Source organism: Ahaetulla prasina, chromosome 17 (assembly GCF_028640845.1).
Source record: "Ahaetulla prasina isolate Xishuangbanna chromosome 17, ASM2864084v1, whole genome shotgun sequence".
NCBI lineage: Eukaryota > Metazoa > Chordata > Lepidosauria > Squamata > Colubridae > Ahaetulla > Ahaetulla prasina.
This window is the reverse complement of record NC_080555.1, coordinates 11889876-11908908: the sequence shown is the minus strand read 5'-3', so window position 1 is coordinate 11908908 and position 19033 is coordinate 11889876. Positions and strand designations below refer to the sequence as shown.

General features: G+C 47.9%; 2 protein-coding genes across 3 annotated transcripts in view; one reads left to right on the top strand and one right to left on the bottom strand.

Moving 5' to 3' along the window:
- The window catches only part of CDC42BPG (CDC42 binding protein kinase gamma), a 112991-nt gene extending 103387 nt beyond the window's left edge, over positions 1–9604 (top strand). The window contains exons 35-37 of the mRNA XM_058160029.1: positions 4979–5096; positions 7422–7507; positions 9062–9604. Of these exons, the coding sequence (XP_058016012.1) occupies positions 4979–5096; positions 7422–7507; positions 9062–9112 (255 nt within the window). The 3' untranslated portion in view covers positions 9113–9604. The remainder of the gene's footprint in view (positions 1–4978; positions 5097–7421; positions 7508–9061) is intronic.
- The window catches only part of SCYL1 (SCY1 like pseudokinase 1), a 73200-nt gene that overhangs the window by 23603 nt on the left and 30564 nt on the right, over positions 1–19033 (bottom strand). The window contains exons 15-18 of one of the 2 annotated variants that reach the window (XM_058160033.1): positions 18369–18461; positions 16572–16823; positions 14084–14150; positions 9474–11084 (exon numbers count right to left, since the gene is read on the bottom strand). In XM_058160033.1, coding sequence (XP_058016016.1) covers positions 10960–11084; positions 14084–14150; positions 16572–16823; positions 18369–18461 — 537 coding nt within the window. In that variant the 3' untranslated portion in view covers positions 9474–10959. Of the gene's footprint in view, positions 1–9473; positions 11085–14083; positions 14151–16571; positions 16824–18368; positions 18462–19033 lie in introns of those variants that run through there. The other variant, XM_058160034.1, reaches the window with a different exon arrangement.

The following is a 19033-nucleotide window of genomic DNA, read 5'->3' as shown; positions in this document are numbered from 1 at the left end:
CAGCACAGGAAATGCTGCCCCGTTATGATCTCTGTCTTTAGGCATAGAATCAACATCACGTGAAATATTAGTACCTGTTCTGTCCCCCCCAACCATAACCAAGAAGACACGCGAGCTGACTATATCTGCCAGCAATTTTTTCCTACTACAAATGTCAGTTCTGGCAACAAACCTGCGATTGCCTGCCAAGTCCTCTTATCTCTTCAGTGCAACTGCGGTCCACTGCTGGAGCAACCCAGAGTTCAGAAATAAACAGAAATCCAGAAGCCAATTTCTTAGTCTCGCAATAAAGCAGCCAAAGTTTCCAAAAGTCAGTTTTTGTCCGTCACGAAGCCCCATGGCAGCTCCACCCACTTTTATACCCTGTGGGGTGTGGCTCCGTGACTCAGCACTCCCTGGGCCCGCCCCTTCCTTTCCTCTCCTGCACACGTTTCTCTCGGCATTGCTGCCTTGCATGTAGCCAAGACTAATCCTCCACAGCTAGCTCTTGGGGCGTTGCCAGGGAGGAGGAGGGGTCGGGGGAAAGAGGCCATGTCAGCTCCTCCTCCTCCACCTGGCCTGCCTCTGGAACCTGAAGCGGAGCCAGAGAGGAAGGTCCTGCAGAGGGAAGCCCTGTCGGCTCTTCCCCCTCACTCACCGAGTCACCTTCTGCCAGGAGGCCAGGTTCGGGGCCCGCAGACACAACAGTACTGTTTTATAAAGCCTTAGTAAGGACACACCTGGAATATTGGAAGCCAGTTTTGGTCCCCACATTACAAAAAGTTGTTGAGAGTTTGGAAAAAGTCCAAAGAAGAGCAAACTAAGATGATGGGCCTTGCCCGGACCGTCTCAGTGATGCGAACATTTACTGCGGCTGACCTTCTTGCCCTGCGAGATGCCCCTCTCTCGCGGGTCTGGCCCTCCAGATTATCGAGGGCCCACCTTGAGGACGGGCTTTGGAGTCCCGAGAGGTGGCATGCGAAAAATAGGAGGCTTAGGGGTTTTTTAATTGGCTGTTTTAATAGATTTTTAAGGGAGTTTTAAAGGGATTTTAAGGGGAAGGAAACCACGGGCTTGGGTTGGGGGTGGGAGGAAGGGTGGGTGTTGGGGTAACCCGTCGGGGAGTCCAGTTCCTGCACATGCTCGTGGCGGGGTTGGTGGGTCCGAGGGTCATGGGGAGTCGGTGTTCCATTGGTGGAGGTGGTGCTATTTCCACGGTAAGGGGAGGGGCAGATATGGCGGAAGTGGGGCTCATATCGTGTTAGGGGTGCGCTCGATGCTTACAGGCGATCGCGCGCCCGAGCCCTCAAACTTCTCCCGTTCCCGGATGGTCAGGATCCTCAGGGCCCTGGCCTTGGCTGATGTTATGCAATGCACGGTCCGTGGCCAATAAGGCCCCTAATTCACGATCTTATTCAGGGGTGCCGCGGACCTTATGGGCGCATGGAGACCTGGTTGGGCCCAGAAGGCGTGCCCTTGTTCAGATGTGCCCACCGGGTTTCCGAGCATTTCATCAGCCGAGGGGCCAGGGTAGGGGTGGTGGGGTGGCGGTTGTGATTAGAGAGAGTCTAGAGCCGAGGAGACCACTGTACCTCAGATTGCCGGGTGCGAATCCTCTTGTGAGATGGGGTCATAGATGTCAGATGGGCTTGCTGGTCGCGTACCTGGCTCCTTGCTACGTGACAGCTGCCCTGCCCGAGCTCCTGGAGGTGCTTGCTGGGGTGGCAGTTGAGACCCCCAGACTTTTAGTCGTGGGGGACTTTAACTTGCCATCGTCCGGCTCGTCATCGACGGTAGCTCGGGAGTTCATGGCTTCCATGACGGCCTTGGACCTGACCCAAGTAGTTGATGGCCCTACTCACGTTGGGGTGGCACTCTGGACTTGATTTTTGTCTCTGGTCAGTGGTTGAGAGATCTGGACTTAAAGGAAATAGTCATTGAACCTTTGTCATGGTCAGATCACTCTCTTCGCCTGGACTTTCTGACCGCCATTCACCACCGCAGGGAGACGGAGCCGACACGTTGGTTCCGCCCCAGGCGCCTGATGGACCCGGAGGGGTTCCGGACGGAGCTTGGGCCATTTCCTGAGGGTCTGGCACACGGCTCGGCTGAGGAACTTGTTGCGGCCTGGGAACGGGCCGCGCGGGGCCTTAGACCGGTCGTGCCTTTGCGGCCTCTGACCCAGCGCAGGTCCCAACCAGCCCTTGGTTCTCCGAGGAGCTGAGAGGGATGAAGCGCCGGAGAAGACGCCTAGAGAGTTCCTGGAGGTCTAGCCATTCAGAAGCTGATCGGACACTAGTGAAGTCCTATACTAGGGCTTACCTAGTGGCAATGAGGAAGCGAGGCGCACTCACGCCTCCTCCTCATTGCATCGGCAGATAACCGCCCAGCCGCCCTGTTTCGGGTGACCCGCTCCCTCCTACATCAGGGGGAGCGGGATGACCCGTTGCAGGGACGTGCTGAGGAGTTTAACGGTTATCTATACGATAAAATCGTTCAGCTTCGGGATGGTTTGGACCAAGATTGCGGTGATACGGGTGAGACGGCTGAGGGCGGTCTTGGTGACATTGTATGGGATGAGTTTGACCCTGTCGCTCCCGAGGACATGGACAGGTTGTTGGGGAGGCTGAATGCCACCACATGTTTACTGGACCCGTGCCCCTCCTGGTTGGTGCTGGCCACGCAGGAGGTGACACGAGGCTGGCTCCAGGCGATTACGAGCGCTTCTTTGGTGGAGGGAGTCTTTCCGGCCGCCTTGAAAGAGGCGGTGGTGAGGCCCCTCCTCAAGAAGCCTTCCCTGGACCCGGCTGTTTTAGGTAATTATCGTCCGGTCTCCAACCTTCGCTTCGCGGCGAAGGTTGTAGAGAGTATGGTGGCATATCAGTTTCCCTTGCACCTGGATGAAACTGTCTATCTAGACCCGTTCCAGTCCGGTTTCCGACCCGGTTACAGCACGGAGACGGCTTTGGTCGCGTTGGTGGATGATCTCTGGAGGGCCAGGGATAGGGGTTGTTCCTCTGCCCTGGTCCTATTAGACCTCTCAGCGGCTTTCGATACCATCGACCATGGTATCCTGCTGCGCCGATTGGGGGATTGGGAGTGGAGGCACCGTTTATCGGTGGTTCTCCTCCTATCTCTCCGACCGGTCGCAGTCGGTGTTGACAGGGGGCAGAGGTCGGCCCCGAGGCGCCTCACTTGTGGGGTGCCGAGGGTCGATTCTTCGCCTTCTGTTTAACATCTACATGAAGCCGCTGGGTGAGATCATCAGTGGTTTCGTGTGAAGTACCAGCTGTATGCGGATGACACCCAGCTGTACTTTTCTACACGGACCACCCCAACGGTTATCAAGTGCTGTCCCGGTGTCTGGAGGCCGACGGGTCTGGATGGGGAGAAACAGGCTCAAGCTCAATCCTCCAAGACGGAGTGGCTGTGGATGCGGCATCCCGGTACAGCCAGCTAAATCCGCGGCAGACCATGGGTGGCGAGCCACTGGCCCCGATGGAGAGGGTGCGCAACTTAGGCGTCCTGGATGAACGGCTGTCTCTAGAAGATCATTTGACGGCCGTCTCCAGGAGAGCGTTCTACCAGGTTCGCCTGGTGCGCCAGTTGCGCCTTTCTGGACCGGGAGGCCCTATGCACGGTCACTCACGCCTCGTGACGTCTCGCCTGGATTACTGCAACGCCTCACATGGGGCTCCTTGAAGGGCATCCGGAGGCTACAGTTAGTCCAGAATGCGGCTGCGCTGGTGATAGATGGAGCCCCTCGTGGCTCCGTGATAACACCCATCCTGCGCAGGCTGCACTGGCTACCTGTGGCCTTCCGGTGCGCTTCAAGGTTTTGGTGACCACCTTTAAAGCGCCCATGGCATAGGGCCGGGTTATTTACGGGACCGCCTACTGCGACCAGATACCTCTCACCGACCCGTGCGCCTCACAGGAGGGACTCCTCAGGGTGCCGTCAGCTAGGCAGTGTTGCCTGGCGACGCCCAGGAAGGGCCTTCTGTGGGGGCTCCCGCCCTCTGGAACGAGCTCCCCCCAGGACTCCGTCAACTTCCGGACCTTCGTACCTTCCGTCGCGAGCTCAAGACACATTTATTCATCTGTGCAGGACTGGCTTAGATTTTAAATTCTATAGGGGTTTTAATTGATTTTAATATTTATATTTCTATTTTTAATGATAGGGCATTGGAATAAGTTTTTTAAAGATTATTTTAATTTTATGTATCGATGTTTTATATGCCTGTGAACCGCCCTGAGTCCTTTGGGAGATAGGGCGGTATATAAATTTAAATAATAAATAAATAAATAAATTAAAGGCCTGGAGACTAAAACGTATGAAAAACGGTTGCAGGAATTGGGTTTGGCTAGTCTAGAGAAAAGAAGGACTAGGGGTGACATGATAGCAAAACTCCAGTATTTGGGGGGCTGCCATAAAGAAGAGGGGGTCCACCTATTCTCCAAAACACCAGAGGGCAGGACAAGAAACGCTGGATGTAAACTAATCCAAGAAAGATTCTTGGAATTGAGGAGAAACTTCCTAACAGTGAGGATAATTAACCAGTGGAACAACTTGCCACCAGAAGTTGTGGGCGCTCCATCACTGGAGGCTTTTAAAGAGAGACTGGACAGCCACTTGTCCCAAATTGTATGGGGTTTCCTGCTTGAGCAGGGGGCTGGACTAGAAGACCTCCAAGGTCCCTTCCAGCTCTATTGTGATTGATCTTAAAATTATGGTTTATTCCGCATGCAAGAATTGGGCATTTCTTAAACTGCTGCTGTAGATCAGGGGTCTCCAACCTTGGTCCCTTTAAGACTTGTGGACTTCAACTCCCAGAGTCCCTCAGCCAGCAAAGCTGGCTGAGGAACTCTGGGAGTTGAAGTCCACAAGTCTTAAAGGGACCAAGGTTGGAGACCCCTGCAGTAGATAACTTCAGTCAGGAATCCTTCAATAAACCCAACATTGTTTATTCTCCACCCTACTTCTTAACCCTACTTCCAGGCACAGGAAGAGAAGAGGCGGGAGGCCGACGTCCGAACGCGTTGCAGTAGCCTCTCCGAGATACGACGGCCATCGACTGAGGGCCACAACGAGACCCCTTTGGGGTCCGTTTCCTCACGTAAGAAGCACCCTGGGAAACAAGGGCCACTTGGGATGTGTGCGGAGGGGCTTTTAAGAGGTCCAAGAGCAGCGGGGTGGGGAGTCCGGGCAGTCCTCAACTTACAGTCACAATTGAGCCCAAAATTTCTGCTGCTAAGTGCAGTTTGCCCCATTTTGCGACCTTCCTTGCCACCGTTAAGTGAACCATTGCGGTTTGTTAAGCTAGTAACATGGAAAAATGAGATATATAAAAATTATCCCCATATCTACAACCTCAGATATGCAGATGTTACCACTCTAATGGCAGAAAGCGAAGAGGAACTAAAGAGTCTCTTGATGCGGGTGAAGGAGGAGAGTGCAAAAGTTGGCTTGAAACTCAACATTAAGAAAACTAAAATCATGGCATCAGGCCCTCTCAATTCCTGGCAGATAGATGGGAAAGAAATGGAGGTAGTGACAGATTTTATTTTCCTGGGCTCCAAGATCACCGCAGATGGGGACTGCAGCCAAGAAATTAAAAGACGCTTGCTCCTGGGAAGGAAAGCTATGGCAAATCTAGACAGCGTACTAAAAAGCAGAGACATCACCCTGCCAACAAAAGTGCGTATAGTCAAGGCGATGGTTTTCCCAGTTGCAATGTATGGCTGTGAAGGTTGGACCATAAGGAAGGCTGAGTGCCAAAGAATTGAGGTCTTTGAACTCTGGTGCTGGAGAAGACTCCTGCGAGTCCCTTGGACTGCAAGGTGAACAAACAAGTCAGTCCTAGAGGAGATCAACCCTGACTGCTCTTTAGAAGGCCAGATCCTGAAGATGAAACTCAAATACTTTGGCCACCTAATGAGAAGGAAGGACTCCCTGGAGAAGAGCCTAATGCTGGGAACAATTGAGGGCAAAAGAAGAATGGGATGGCAGAGAACAAGGTGGCTGGATGGAGTCACTGAAGCAGTAGGCATGAGTCTAAATGGACTCCAGAGGATGGTAGAGGACAGGAAGGCCTGGAGGAACGTTGTCCATGGGGTCGCGATGGGTCGGACATGACTTCACAACTAACAACAACAAAAAATCCCCATATCAGTTCATACTTTGTTGGGTAACCTTTAGCATGAATGACGCCCTTACAACGTCTTCCCATGGAGTGAACCAAGTCTTTGAGTTCTGCAGCTGTTCTAATGTGAAAACCAAGATTGAAAGATAGCTTCTATTAACTGGGTTTTATTGCTGAGTCGCTTCTGACTAACCAGTTTCTTTAGTCGGCTCCATCGATTTTCAATTGGGTTGTTGTTTTTAGTTGCAAAGTCGTGTCCGACCCATTGTGACCCCCATGAACTTGGGACATGGACATGGACTATTCCCAAGCCATTCCAGCACTGGAATAGGATTATCTTGAAACTCCCCAAAAAGTGGTGTTATTAGTCACCAAACCTCAAAAATATACTTTTCCCAAAAGAGTTCCACAATTTTGGCCACTACTGTAACTTCAAAAGGTCACTAAACAAACTGTTGTTAAGTCAAGTAATTACAGGTATGGTCCCCCAGCTCAGCCTTCAGAATTCTCAGTAGTAGCCATGATCGCTGGGGAATTCTGGGAACTGAAGTCCACGGTTGTATAAACAGAGGCATAGAATCAAGATCACGTGAAGTATTAGTACCGCTCTATAAAACCCTGGTAAGGCCACACCTGGAATTCTGCATCCAGTTTTGGTCACCACATTACAAAAAAGATGTTGAGACTTTATAAAAAGTTCAGAGAAGAGCAGCTAAGGTGATCAAAGGCCTGGAGATTAAAGCATATGAAAAATGGTTGTAGATTTTGGGTTTGGCTAGTCTAAAGAAAAGAAGAATTAGGGATGACATGATAGCAGTCTTCCAGTATTTGAGGGGCTGCCCCAAAGAAGAGGAGGGTCAACTTATTTTCCAAAGCACCAGAAAGCAAGACAAGAAACAATGGATGGAGACTAACCAAGGTGAGAAGCAACCTGGAATTGAAGAGAAACTTCCTAACAGTGAGGATAATTAACCAGTGGAACAACTTGCTACCAGAAGTTGTGGGAGCTCCATCACTGGAGGTTTTTAAGAAGAAACTAGACAACCACCTGTATAGGTTCTCCTGCTTGAGCAGGGGGCTGGACTAGAAGACCTCCAAGGTCCCTTCCATTTGTTCTATTCTATTCTATTCTATTCTATTCTATTCTATTCTATTCTATTCTATTCTATTCTATTCTATTCTATTCTATTCTATTCTATTCTATTCGAATTATTCTAAATTCACCCAGGGCCTCTCTTGGAAGAAAGCGTCTTCTGTAGCCTCTTGCTAATTCTCTTCTCTTATTTTCTCGTCACGCAGTAAGACTCAAGTCAGCCAGTTCAACCTCCGACAACTCCTCGGCGTCTCCGCAGTCTCTCTTCTCAGCCGTTTCGTCTCTGGGAGAGGTAAGGGATGGCAAAAGTGGAAACTGGGAGTGCGGGACTGGGGGTGGGGGGTGGGGGTTTCCTTGACATGCCCCCCCCCAAGTGCGTTTGAAGGTGGTTGAGCAGAGCTGCCCAAAAAAGCCGACACAATCCTAGGCTGCATTAACAGAATTGAGATCACACGTAGATCACTAGTATCACTTTACAAAGGCCTAATAAGATCACACCTAGAGTACTGGATCCAGTTTTGGTCACCACACTATAAAACAGGAGGTTGAGACTCTAGAAAAGAGTGCAGAGAAGAGCAACCAGGATGATGAGGGGACTGGAGGCTCAAACATACGATGAACGGTTGCAGGAACTGGGCCTGGCTAGTCTAGTGAAGAGAAGGACCAGGGGAGACAACAGAGCATCTTCCAATATTTGAGGGGCTGCCACAGAGAGGAGGAAAGGGGTCAAGCTATTTTCCAAAGCACCCGAAGGCCAGGCAAGGAATAATGGAGGGAAACTGAACAAGGAGAGATTCAACTTGGAAATAAGGAGAAATTTTCTGACAGGAAGAGCAATCAACCGATGGAACAGAAGTTGCCTTTGGAAGTTGTGGGAGCTTCATCACTGGAAGCTTTCAAGAAGAGACTGGACTGCCATCTGTCAGAAATGGTGTAGGGTCTCCTGCTTGGGTGCCAACATGGAAACAGTAAAGGACCAACCTGCGGTGTCTCTGCCAGCGAAAACAGACCTTGGGGGGGCTGCATGTGGCCCTCCAGTCTCCGTTTTCGCTGTCAAGAGGGCTGCAGGAGGCTGTCCAGGTCGAAAATGGGGCATGGGGTGGGGGGGGGAGCTGCAGATGGCCCCCACCCACCCAAGCTCCCTTTTTGCTGGCAGAGGGCTATCGAAACGAACTAAAACCAAAACAAAGACACGTTTCGCCTTTAGCATTTGAGCATGCGAGAAGGGGGACAGGAAAAGGAGAAAGGGGAAAAAGGAAAGACAAAGGAAAAAAAAAAAGAAGGGAAGAGAGCGAGGGAGGAAAAATAAGGAAAGAGGGGAAGGAATGAGGGAAGGAAAAAAGAGGAAAAGGAAGGAAGGAAGATTAGGAGAAGAGGGAGGGTCTCGGGGAAGTCCTGCCTTAGCACTTGTCACCACAGGTGCCCCCCCCCGAACACGAGTCCCGTGTCACGCCCATGGCCACGCCCCTGCCACACCCACCATGGCGACGCCACGCCACGCCACACCCCCGGCCCTCCGAGGTCAAACACAACCCTGATGTGGCCCTCAAGGACAGGACAGACCCCTGTCAAACTAGGGTCTCCTGCTTGTGCAGAGGGTTAGACGAGAACAAACTTGGCTCCTTCAAGACTTGTGGACTTCAATTCCCAGAGTTCCTCAGCCAGCTTTGCTGGCTGAGGAACTCTGGGAGTTGAAGTCCACAAGTCTTGAAGGAGCCAAGTTTGCAGACCCCTGGACTAGACCTCCAAGGACCTTCCAACTCTGTTATTCTATTGGGAGTTTCTTCTCTAAAGTACTACTACCCAGGTCGGTTCCCTCTTTAAGATCTCGCTTTTTTTTCCCCAGGTCTCGGATTCCAATCTTCCGTCCAGCCCAAGGAGCGCCAGCACCACATGACAGGAGGGCCCCGGGGCTGCCGGTGCCCAGCCCACGCCACATGCAAAACAAATACGCCGATGCCAGTTTGCAACGGAACATCCAGCTCATTTGATGCGCCCGCTTGTTGCTAATCTAGGGAGGCAGGCGAGGAAGAGGAAGGGCAGGCAGAAGCCAAATTCCGGGTCTGCTGCAGGGAAGCCGCACCTGTGCTGCACTTAATCCTACGGTGGGACAGTGGATCCGTGCCCCTCCTGCACTAACCCCGTCAGGAGATCCGTGAACCTTGGAGGAAAGAGGAAATGCTGCTTTGTGGATCCCACCGCTGACACCAATTCTTTCCCCTGTCCTGCTTGTTGCACAAATAGCCACGGAGTCAGGACACTTTTAAAGACCCTTTTAATGTTTACTTTAAAAAAAAAAAAAAGCTAAGCTATTTCCAGCCATATCCTAAACAGGAGGAGGTCTAACCTCTGGGTGAATGCACATTAAAATATATATATATATATATTACATTAACTGCCTGGAGGGCTGTTTCTTGAAATAATCCCCGAGTAACTTGAGAAGTAACAGAAGGTTGAGGATCTTTTTCTTAGCCTGGTTTCAGGCCTGACCTCTGAATTAAGTGTGTAGTTTTTTTCACCAGGTTGTAAAAGAAGTAAAATAATGGCGCCGAATCATCTCCTAAAGTCGTCTGCAAGCTATTTTTACTAAAAGAAAAAAAGAAACCGAGAGGGATTGAGATTCTCGTTCTTCCCCCACACCCTCTCAAGCTGTAATTCGCAGTAGCCCTGAGGGAGAAAACCAAAATATGCCTCCCACCCGCCCACCTTGGTTGCCGAAAACCAGCCGAATTGCAAGATTTAGGCCTGGTGGAGCCGAGGGGGTGGGGAGGTGGGAAATACATCACTTTTTCCTTCTTGGAATTAACCCGTTTTCCAGATTTGCGAACGATCACACCGAGGCAGCTGCACTTTGCAGGCAAAAGCCACCCAAGGATTAAGCCAAGTTTAACCAAGTTTGCCATGCCAAGCAACAGCAGGCGTTTGGTTTGCAGGGGGGAAGGGAGAGAGAGAAAGACGGGGAAAGAGAGAGTGAAAAATAGAGAAAAAGAAAGAGAGAGAGAGAGCGACAAAGACAGAGAAAGATAGACTGAGACAGAGAAAGAGACAGAGTGAAAAATAGAGAAAAAGACAGAGAAAGAAAGACTGAGAAAGAGAAAGACACAGAGACAGAAAGAGAAAAAGACAGACAAAGAGTGAAAAATAGAGAAAAAGACAGAGAGAGTGAGAAAGAGAGACAGAGATACAGAGAGAGTGAGAGAGACAGAAAGAAAGAGAGAGAGAGAGAGAGAGAGAGAGAGAGAGATTGGCCAGAGATTGTGGGAATCCTTGCAGCTTTTCATTCATAATTCATTTCTCTGCTTCCTTTCTCTGCTCTGATGAAGCAGGCATGGATTATCACCTCCATGCACACCTATCCACACTCAAACCAATGCACACTTCCGCCTGGTACTTTGCCTCTGTGCAAAAGTCTCGTTTTCTTTGCACCCACAGACCGCGTGACAGACCCAACCCTCTCCCCACCCCGACCCCCACAAGGCTTCCAGGAGTCTCAGGTTTAACTATCTGAAACCAAAGGAAGGTGTGACGCAGGTGGGCCCGAGTCCCCCACCTCGAGCAAGACCGGATGGAGGGAAACCCCGAATTTCCCACTCCCGTTTCAAAGCTGGGCTGGAAAACCAGAGTTGTAGCCGCTTCGCCGCCTCCTCCTCGCAGTCTCTTTGAAGGCATCAAGCTGTCCAAACGTGGAGGGGGTGGGGGGTGGGAGGAAAAAAAAACCAAAGAACAGGGCATGGGGGCAGAGTGTCAGTCGAATTTCCTGACCCCCAACTTCATAGGTCCCTTGGCTGCCTTTTTCTCGGCTCGCCGGGCTTCTATTTCCTGGCGCCTCTCTTCTCGTTTCTTCCGGGCCAGCTCCGTCTTGCTGGGACCTGCAGAGCCGGAAAGGAAAGAGAAAGTGGTTGGGGGGGGGGGCTGCCGACTCCGTCCGAGCGCAGCCAGGAAAGAGAGGAATGGAAGAGAAATAAAGAGGAGGAGAGGAGAATTAGAATAGAATAGAATAGAATAGAATAGAAAATATGAAATGCAATGCAATGGAATAATGGATAGGATAGGATATAGAATAGGAGATAGGATAGGATAAGATAAAAAAATAATAAAATAGAATAGAATAATATATAGAATGGAATGTAATGGAATAGAATAATAGAGTGGAATGGAATAGAATAAATGATAGGATAGGACAAGATAGGACAAGATAGGATAGGATAGGATAGGATAGGATAAGATAATAAAATAGAATAATATATAGCATGGCATGGCATGGCATAATATATAGAATGGAATGGAATGGAATAGAATAATATATAGAATGGAATGGAATGGAATAGAATAATATATAGAGTGGAATGGAATGGAATGGAATAGAATAATATATAGAGTGGAATGGAATGGAATAGAATAATATATAGAGTGGAATGGAATGGAATGGAATAGAATAATATATAGAGTGGAATGGAATGGAATGGAATAGAATAATATATAGAGTGGAATGGAATGGAATGGAATAGAATAATATATAGAGTGGAATGGAATGGAATAGAATAATATATAGAGTGGAATGGAATGGAATAGAATAATATATAGAGTGGAATGGAATGGAATGGAATAGAATAATATATAGAGTGGAATGGAATGGAATAGAATAATATATAGAGTGGAATGGAATGGAATGGAATAGAATAATATATAGAGTGGAATGGAATGGAATGGAATGGAATAGAATAATATATAGAGTGGAATGGAATGGAATAGAATAATATATAGAGTGGAATGGAATAGAATAATATATAGAGTGGAATGGAATGGAATAGAATAATATATAGAGTGGAATGGAATGGAATAGAATAATATATCGAGTGGAATGGAATGGAATAGAATAATATATAGAGTGGAATGGAATGGAATGGAATGGAATAGAATAATATATAGAGTGGAATGGAATAATGGATAGGATAGGATAGATAGGATAGGATAGGAATGGAATGGAATAGAATAATATATAGAGTGGAATGGAATGGAATAGAATAATATATAGAGTGGAATGGAATGGAATAGAATAATATATAGAGTGGAATGGAATGGAATGGAATAGAATAATATATAGAGTGGAATGGAATGGAGTGGAATGGAATGGAATAGAATAATATATAGAGTGGAATGGAATGGAATAGAATAATATATAGAGTGGAATGGAATGGAATGGAATAATATATCGAGTGGAATGGAATGGAATGGAATAGAATAATATATAGAGCGGAATGGAATGGAATAGAATAATATATAGAGTGGAATGGAATGGAATGGAATAATATATCGAGTGGAATGGAATGGAATGGAATGGAATAGAATAATATATAGAGCGGAATGGAATGGAATAGAATAATATATAGAGTGGAATGGAATGGAATAGAATAATATATAGAGTGGAATGGAACGGAATGGAATGGAATGGAATAGAATAATATATAGAGTGGAATGGAATGGAATAGAATAATATATAGAGTGGAATGGAATGGAATAGAATAATATATAGAGTGGAATGGAATGGAATAGAATAATATATAGAGTGGAATGGAATGGAATAGAATAATATATAGAGTGGAATGGAATAGAATAGAATAATATATAGAGTGGAATGGAATGGAATAGAATAAAAGGATAGGATAGGATAGGATAGGATAGGATAGGATAGGATAGGATAGGATAAAATAAGATAATAAAATAGAATAATATATAGAATGGCATGGCATGACATGGAATAGAATAATATATAGAGTGGAATGAAATATAATAATATATGGAATGGAATGGAATAGACTACTTTATTTGGCGTGTGATTAGACACCCAAAGAATTTGTGCCCAGTGCAGAAACTCTGATGTCCAAAGCAACATCATTATCATCATCATCATCATCATGAAATTGCGGCTGCCTGCAATAACACCAGTGGAACTGCAAAAGATTGCACTACTCGGAACAACACACGTTTTAAGAAAACACCTGGTCGATACCAAGGATGCTGGCAGCAGCCCTTACCATGCATCAGCGCCGGTCAATGGTATTTGTGACTGCATCTTTAAATGTTCAGTTGACTGAGTTTCATGTTTCACGACTAAAACATACTAATAATAATGATGATGACAGCGATGACGACTCGATAGGTAGACAAAAATGCCAAATCCAGTCTGACTATCTGGCTATCTGACTGCGCAATGATTAATAATAATGGTAATAATAAAGATAATAATAAGGATAATAATAATACAAGTAGTCCTCCAGTTACAACGGTTCATTTAGTAACTGAGGTTACAACTGCACTGAAAACAAGTGACCTAGGACCGTTTTTCATACTTACAACTGCTGCAGCATCCCCAGGGTCACGTGATCAAAATTCAGACTCACATTTATGACGCCTGGCAGTACCCTGGGGATCACGCGATCGGCTTTTATGACCGTTTGATTCACTTAACAACCGTGTGGCTAACTTAACAACTGCGCCGATTCACTTAACACCTGTGGCAAGGAAGGTCTTAGTGACGCATAGGATACAGTATTTCAAGCTAATTCTGCCGACCTCCAGGAGTTCGATCCTGACTGGCTCAAGGTTGGCTCAGCCTTCCAACCTTCCCAGGTTGATAAAATGAAGAGAAAAATTGTTGTGGGGGGCAAAAGGCTGACTCTGTAAACCTCTTAGAAGAGGGGTGCAAAGCACTGTGAAGCGGGATATAAGTCTAAGTGCCACTGCTATTGCTAAAACAAGGCAAAACTCATTTAACAAATGTCTTTGGGCTCCACTGAGGTCGTACGTTGAGGGCTACCTGTACTACATCCCTACTACATGGATAAATACTGGTGGGAAGGAACCGTACCTTGATCGGAGTCCAGCGTGGCCCAGTTTTCTTCAAAGGTCCATTCACGCAGGGCGTCGGCGTTTTTCTAAGGAAGCACGGAATATACGAGTTTAAAGGCTGGCCTGGCGTTTGTACCACACTACAACTCTACATTTGGGGTTGAGGGTGCGGTTGTGTTCCGGTCAATCTTTAAGAAAAGAAGAAGTTGCATTCTTGTGTTTCTAGTCCCTGTGTTGTGGCCTGTCGGCTGCCGGCCCCTCTGGCCCCCAAATCAGAGGAGGAGGCGGCGCGGGAGTCAGGATCAGCATCAAGGCAACCTAAGAGCTCCGAAGGGGAAGAGGGAATGGAGCTGGGAGAAAGAGAGAGAGAGAGAGAGAGAGAGAGAGGTGGAGCCTGGGTTGTCCGTCAGGCCTCAGATGGAGAGTCAACAGCCCCCCAGGTCTGGAGGTGGCTGATGAGGAAGAGGAGGAACAACTGGGTCCAGTGCCTGACGCGCAGATGCACAGAAGGCAGAGGAGAGGAGAGCAGTGGAAATCTATGGGCCGGTCCTCGGGACGGAAGACCCATCGCTGCTAGCGAAGCTCCACCCTAGCTCTGGGGATAAAAGGCAGGGGGTGGAGATGAATAGAAGTAGCAGACAACTATTCGTCTCCCGGCTGGACAGACTTGTTAGTCTGCGTTGAGAGAAACTTTTTGCTAGGGCTGCTGGGGCTCCTAATAAAAGAATATTTTGAGTTCACTTTGGAGGGTTCGTCGTGTTTGGGGAGCTGGGTCAGAACACCGTGTGGTTCAGCAAAAAGTTGATTTTAACCCCTATTTTATCCAGCCAAAGATATTCCCTGCCTAGATTCCCGCATGGGTGAAGTTTAACCAGGGTTTACTGAAGTCCCGCAAGTTTAACCAGGGTTTACTGAATGAAACTCAAGTGGCTGCATCCGCACATCACGCTAAGCAAAGAAACAGGGTTTACTAACCACCATGGCTAACTTCACAAAGCTACGTGCTAAACCAGGATTAACCAGACACCATGGTTATATTCATGGAATAGGGACGTCCACACTGATGGATCGTATGATGGGCTTAAGATGAAAACCTGGTTTGTGACGTGTTGAAATACAGGCTGAGGCTTCCTTCAAATTAAATGACTTTACACATACAGTCTGGGTGAAAGCAGGCTTAAGAGCAGTGACTGTGAGAAAGATCTTGGAGTCTTAGTGGACAACCAGTTAAACAGGAGCCAGCAGCCAAAAAAGCCAATGGAATCCTAAACTGCATTAACAGAGGGATACTATCAAAATCAAGTGAGGTACTCAATACCATTCTATAAAGCCTTAGTAAGACCACACCTACAGCACTATATCCAGTTTCGGTCATCACACTATTAAAAAAAAAGATGTTGAGACTCTAGAAAGAGTGCAGAGAAGAGCAACAACGATGATTAGGGGGCCACTGGAGGCTAAAACATAACAATGAATGGTTGCAGGAACTGGGCCTGGCTAGTCTGGTGAAGAGAAGGACCAGGGGAGACAGGAGAGCATCTTCCAATATTTGAGGGGCTGCCACAGAGAGGAGGGGGTCAAGTTATTTTAAAAAGCCCCTGAAGGCCAGACAAGGAATAATGGATGGAAACTGATCAAGGAGAGATTCAACCTGGAAATAAGGAGGAATTTCCTGACAGTGAGAACCATCAACCCATGGAACAGAAGTTGCCTTTGGAAGTTGTGGGAGCTTCATCACTGGAGGGTTTCAAGAAGAGACTGGACTGCCATCTGTCAGAAATGGTGTAGGGTCTCCTGCTTGGGTGGGTTGTTGATGATCCTAACCAGGGGTCTTGTTGTGAATTCAGCTCCCGAACCTGGCCCCATGCCTGAAAGTGACTCAGATAGTGAGGGGGAAGGGCCGGTAAGGCTTACCTCGGGAGCACCGATTCCTTTGGCTTGGTTCCAGGAGCTAGAACCAGACCAGTCGGAGGACGTAATGAGGCCGTCATCCCCTGATTCCTCCCTTCCCCAGGCTTTGCCTTCAGACCCAGCTGATAATAATAATCAAGCTTGTCTTGACCCGCGCTTCAGAAGATTAGAGAGGCGGCGTCATCAAAAGGAAGGGTGGGGCAGGAGCCCCACCCCATAGGATATATAAGGAGCTCTGGGACTGCTCTCACTCCACGGGAAGCAAAAGTTTAGCTGAACTGTTTCAAAAAGAGCTGAAAGTCTTGCTACGTGAGTCATTTGTTTGAACTTTGGCAGGCAGCTGCGATTTCTCTGCCAGGACTGATGAGCCGTGAATCCACTGGCTGAAGGCCAGCTCGTGGGTCTGAAGTGGGGAAGGAGACAGAACAGGTCTCCAACCTTGGCAACTTTAAGCCTGGTGGACTTCAACTCCCAGAACCCCCCAGCCAGCTTTGATTCTGGGAGTTGAAGTCCTCCAGGCTTAAAGTTGCCAAGGTTGGAGACCCCTGGTTTAATACACCCAACGAAGGCTGCATTCCCAGAGCCGCCCCACGCACCTGCTTCTCCGATGTTGGCTTCCCAGCCAGGCAGGAAAACGGATCGGATTTGTCCCCGGAGCTCATGCTCCCCCAGTTATAATCGCTTGCCGGTTTGATGTCTTGGTGGGTTGCAGCTGCTTTGTTGCCGAGGCTGGAAGGGAGCGGGTCCGTGGGGGTAGCCGCCCCCTTTCTGGGGCTCCAGGACGGCTCCAGATCCCAGGCGGAGCTGCTCCAGTCCGAGTCCTGCCTGTCGGAAGCTGTGGCGGTAACCTACGAAACGGAAGAGAAAACCCTGTCTGCGCAAAATCGAGAGCAGGGATAGTCAACCTACCGCCCACTTTTGTATCTCTGTTAGTAGTAAAATTTTCTAACCGCCCACCGGTTCCAGAGTAATGCGCCATGTATCATCGTCTGCGCATGTCTCTCGCACATCGTGGATTGGGTTTGGGGCGGAGGGCGCCGGCTACCAGCTCTGCTTGTCTGTTACAGCTGGGTGGTGTGGGGGGAGATGCGTGAGCTATTCTGGGACGAGGCTCTTTTGTTTGCGGTCGCACTATAGCGCCATTTAATTTCACTGACGTAACGTGAACTAAACTTATACGCGGGCGATACAAATAGTATATTTTCAGAAGTTTAAATTGTCATGGGGAATTTTATGAAAACTTAATGAAAACGTTTTTAAATAATGCTATGAAAATTTTTCAAAAAGTCAATTAACTTAAAAAAAAGGAAAGTGCTTCAGTATCGGACAAAAACCCTACCGCCCACCATGAAAGCTGGAACAACCACTAGTGGGCGGTAGCGACCAGGTTGACTACCACTGATTTAGAGAAATGTTTAAAACGGGAAGTTTCTAGTCCTCATGAACGAGCAGAAATTTCTGGAAGAAATAAACAAGGGGGAATTCCTATATTGTTCCCAGAGGTTTGAGGGGGACACTAGCTTTACAGATGCCTTCTTATCCCCGACCCCCCCCAAGTCCGCCAACCTCATGAAAATGAGCCAAGCCTGTTTTTGGGGGATTGGCGTTGGCCCATCCAGTTTTCACACCCACCATCCGGCTTTCCTATGGGACGATTTTTGTACTTTCCAGTCTAGCCAGCTGCTGTGGCTCTCCATGTGGTCTCCCATCCCAATCCCAATCTTCTGAACCTTCCCAGGACAGGTCCCATGCTGCCATCTGCTGGTATGTCATTCTAATGACCGTGTTTTCCCCGAAAATAAGACCCTTTCTTATATTTTTTTTGAACCCTGAAATAAGCGCTTGGCTTTATTTTCGGGGAGGTCTTATTATTTTTTTATTATTTTTTATTTTATTTGAATTTATATCCCGCCCTTCTCCGAAGACTCAGGGTGGCTTACAATGTGTTAAGCAATAGTCTTCATCCATTTGTATATTATATACAAAGTCAACTTTTATTGCCAACAATCTGGGTCCTCATTTTACCTACCTTATAAAGGATGGAAAGCTGAGTCAACCTTGGGCCTGATGGGATTTGAACTTGCAGTAATTGCAAGCAGCTGTGTTAATAACAGACAGACTTAGTCTGCTGAGCCACCAAAGGCTCAGCAGACTGGGGCGCGTGGAGCAAGGCGGGGCTCCTCTTGCCATCTTACCTGATTTCCAGCTCTGTCTCCCAAACCTAACCAGAGGAAATGGCAGGGACCGGCTGTGCATGCGGTTAAATATTTTCTGGGAGGGCTTATTTTAGTGCATGCGCTCAAAAGCCCAATTGGGTTTATTATCTGGGGAGGTCTTATTTTCGGAGAAACACAATGGAGAATGGAGTTTGAGACAGCCTGAAAAAGACTTACTATTCTACCGCCGAACGTCTGGGCTGCTTCCGACCAGCCGGGGCTGTTCCAGTCATCTGGGCTGGGCTGTCTCTTCGGCTGCTCCATTTCTTGCTGTTGACACAAAGAGGAAAAAGGGACGTTCAGTTGTGTAGCCCCCACAGCCACTGCAGTTCACTTGCCAAATCTCTTTCTCTCTCTCTCAAACATCTATCCATCTCTATCATCTCTCTCTCTCTCTCTCTCTCTCTCTCTCTCTCTCTCACCTATCTATCTGTCCTTACCACGGGCAGCTGTGGGACACTCTGATCATTGCCTCATTCATCTTGTACCTGCTTACTGGCAAAGACTTAAAACCACAAAACCAACAATTAAATCAGTGAAGACTTGGACGGAGGAGGCAAAGTTAAAGCTACAGGATTGCTTTGACTGCACTGATTGGAATGTTTTTGAAAGTACCTCTGCAGACTTAGACGAACTCACAGAGACTGTAACATCATATGTCAGCTTCTATGAAGACCTATGTGTACCCACCAGGAACTTGCGAATATATAGTAACAACAAACCTTGGTTCACAGCTAAACTTAAGCAGCTACATCGTTCCAAAGAGGAAGCCTACAGAAAAGGTGATAAAATGCTGTACAACCAGGCCAGAAATGTATTAACAAGGGAGATCAGAGCAGCAA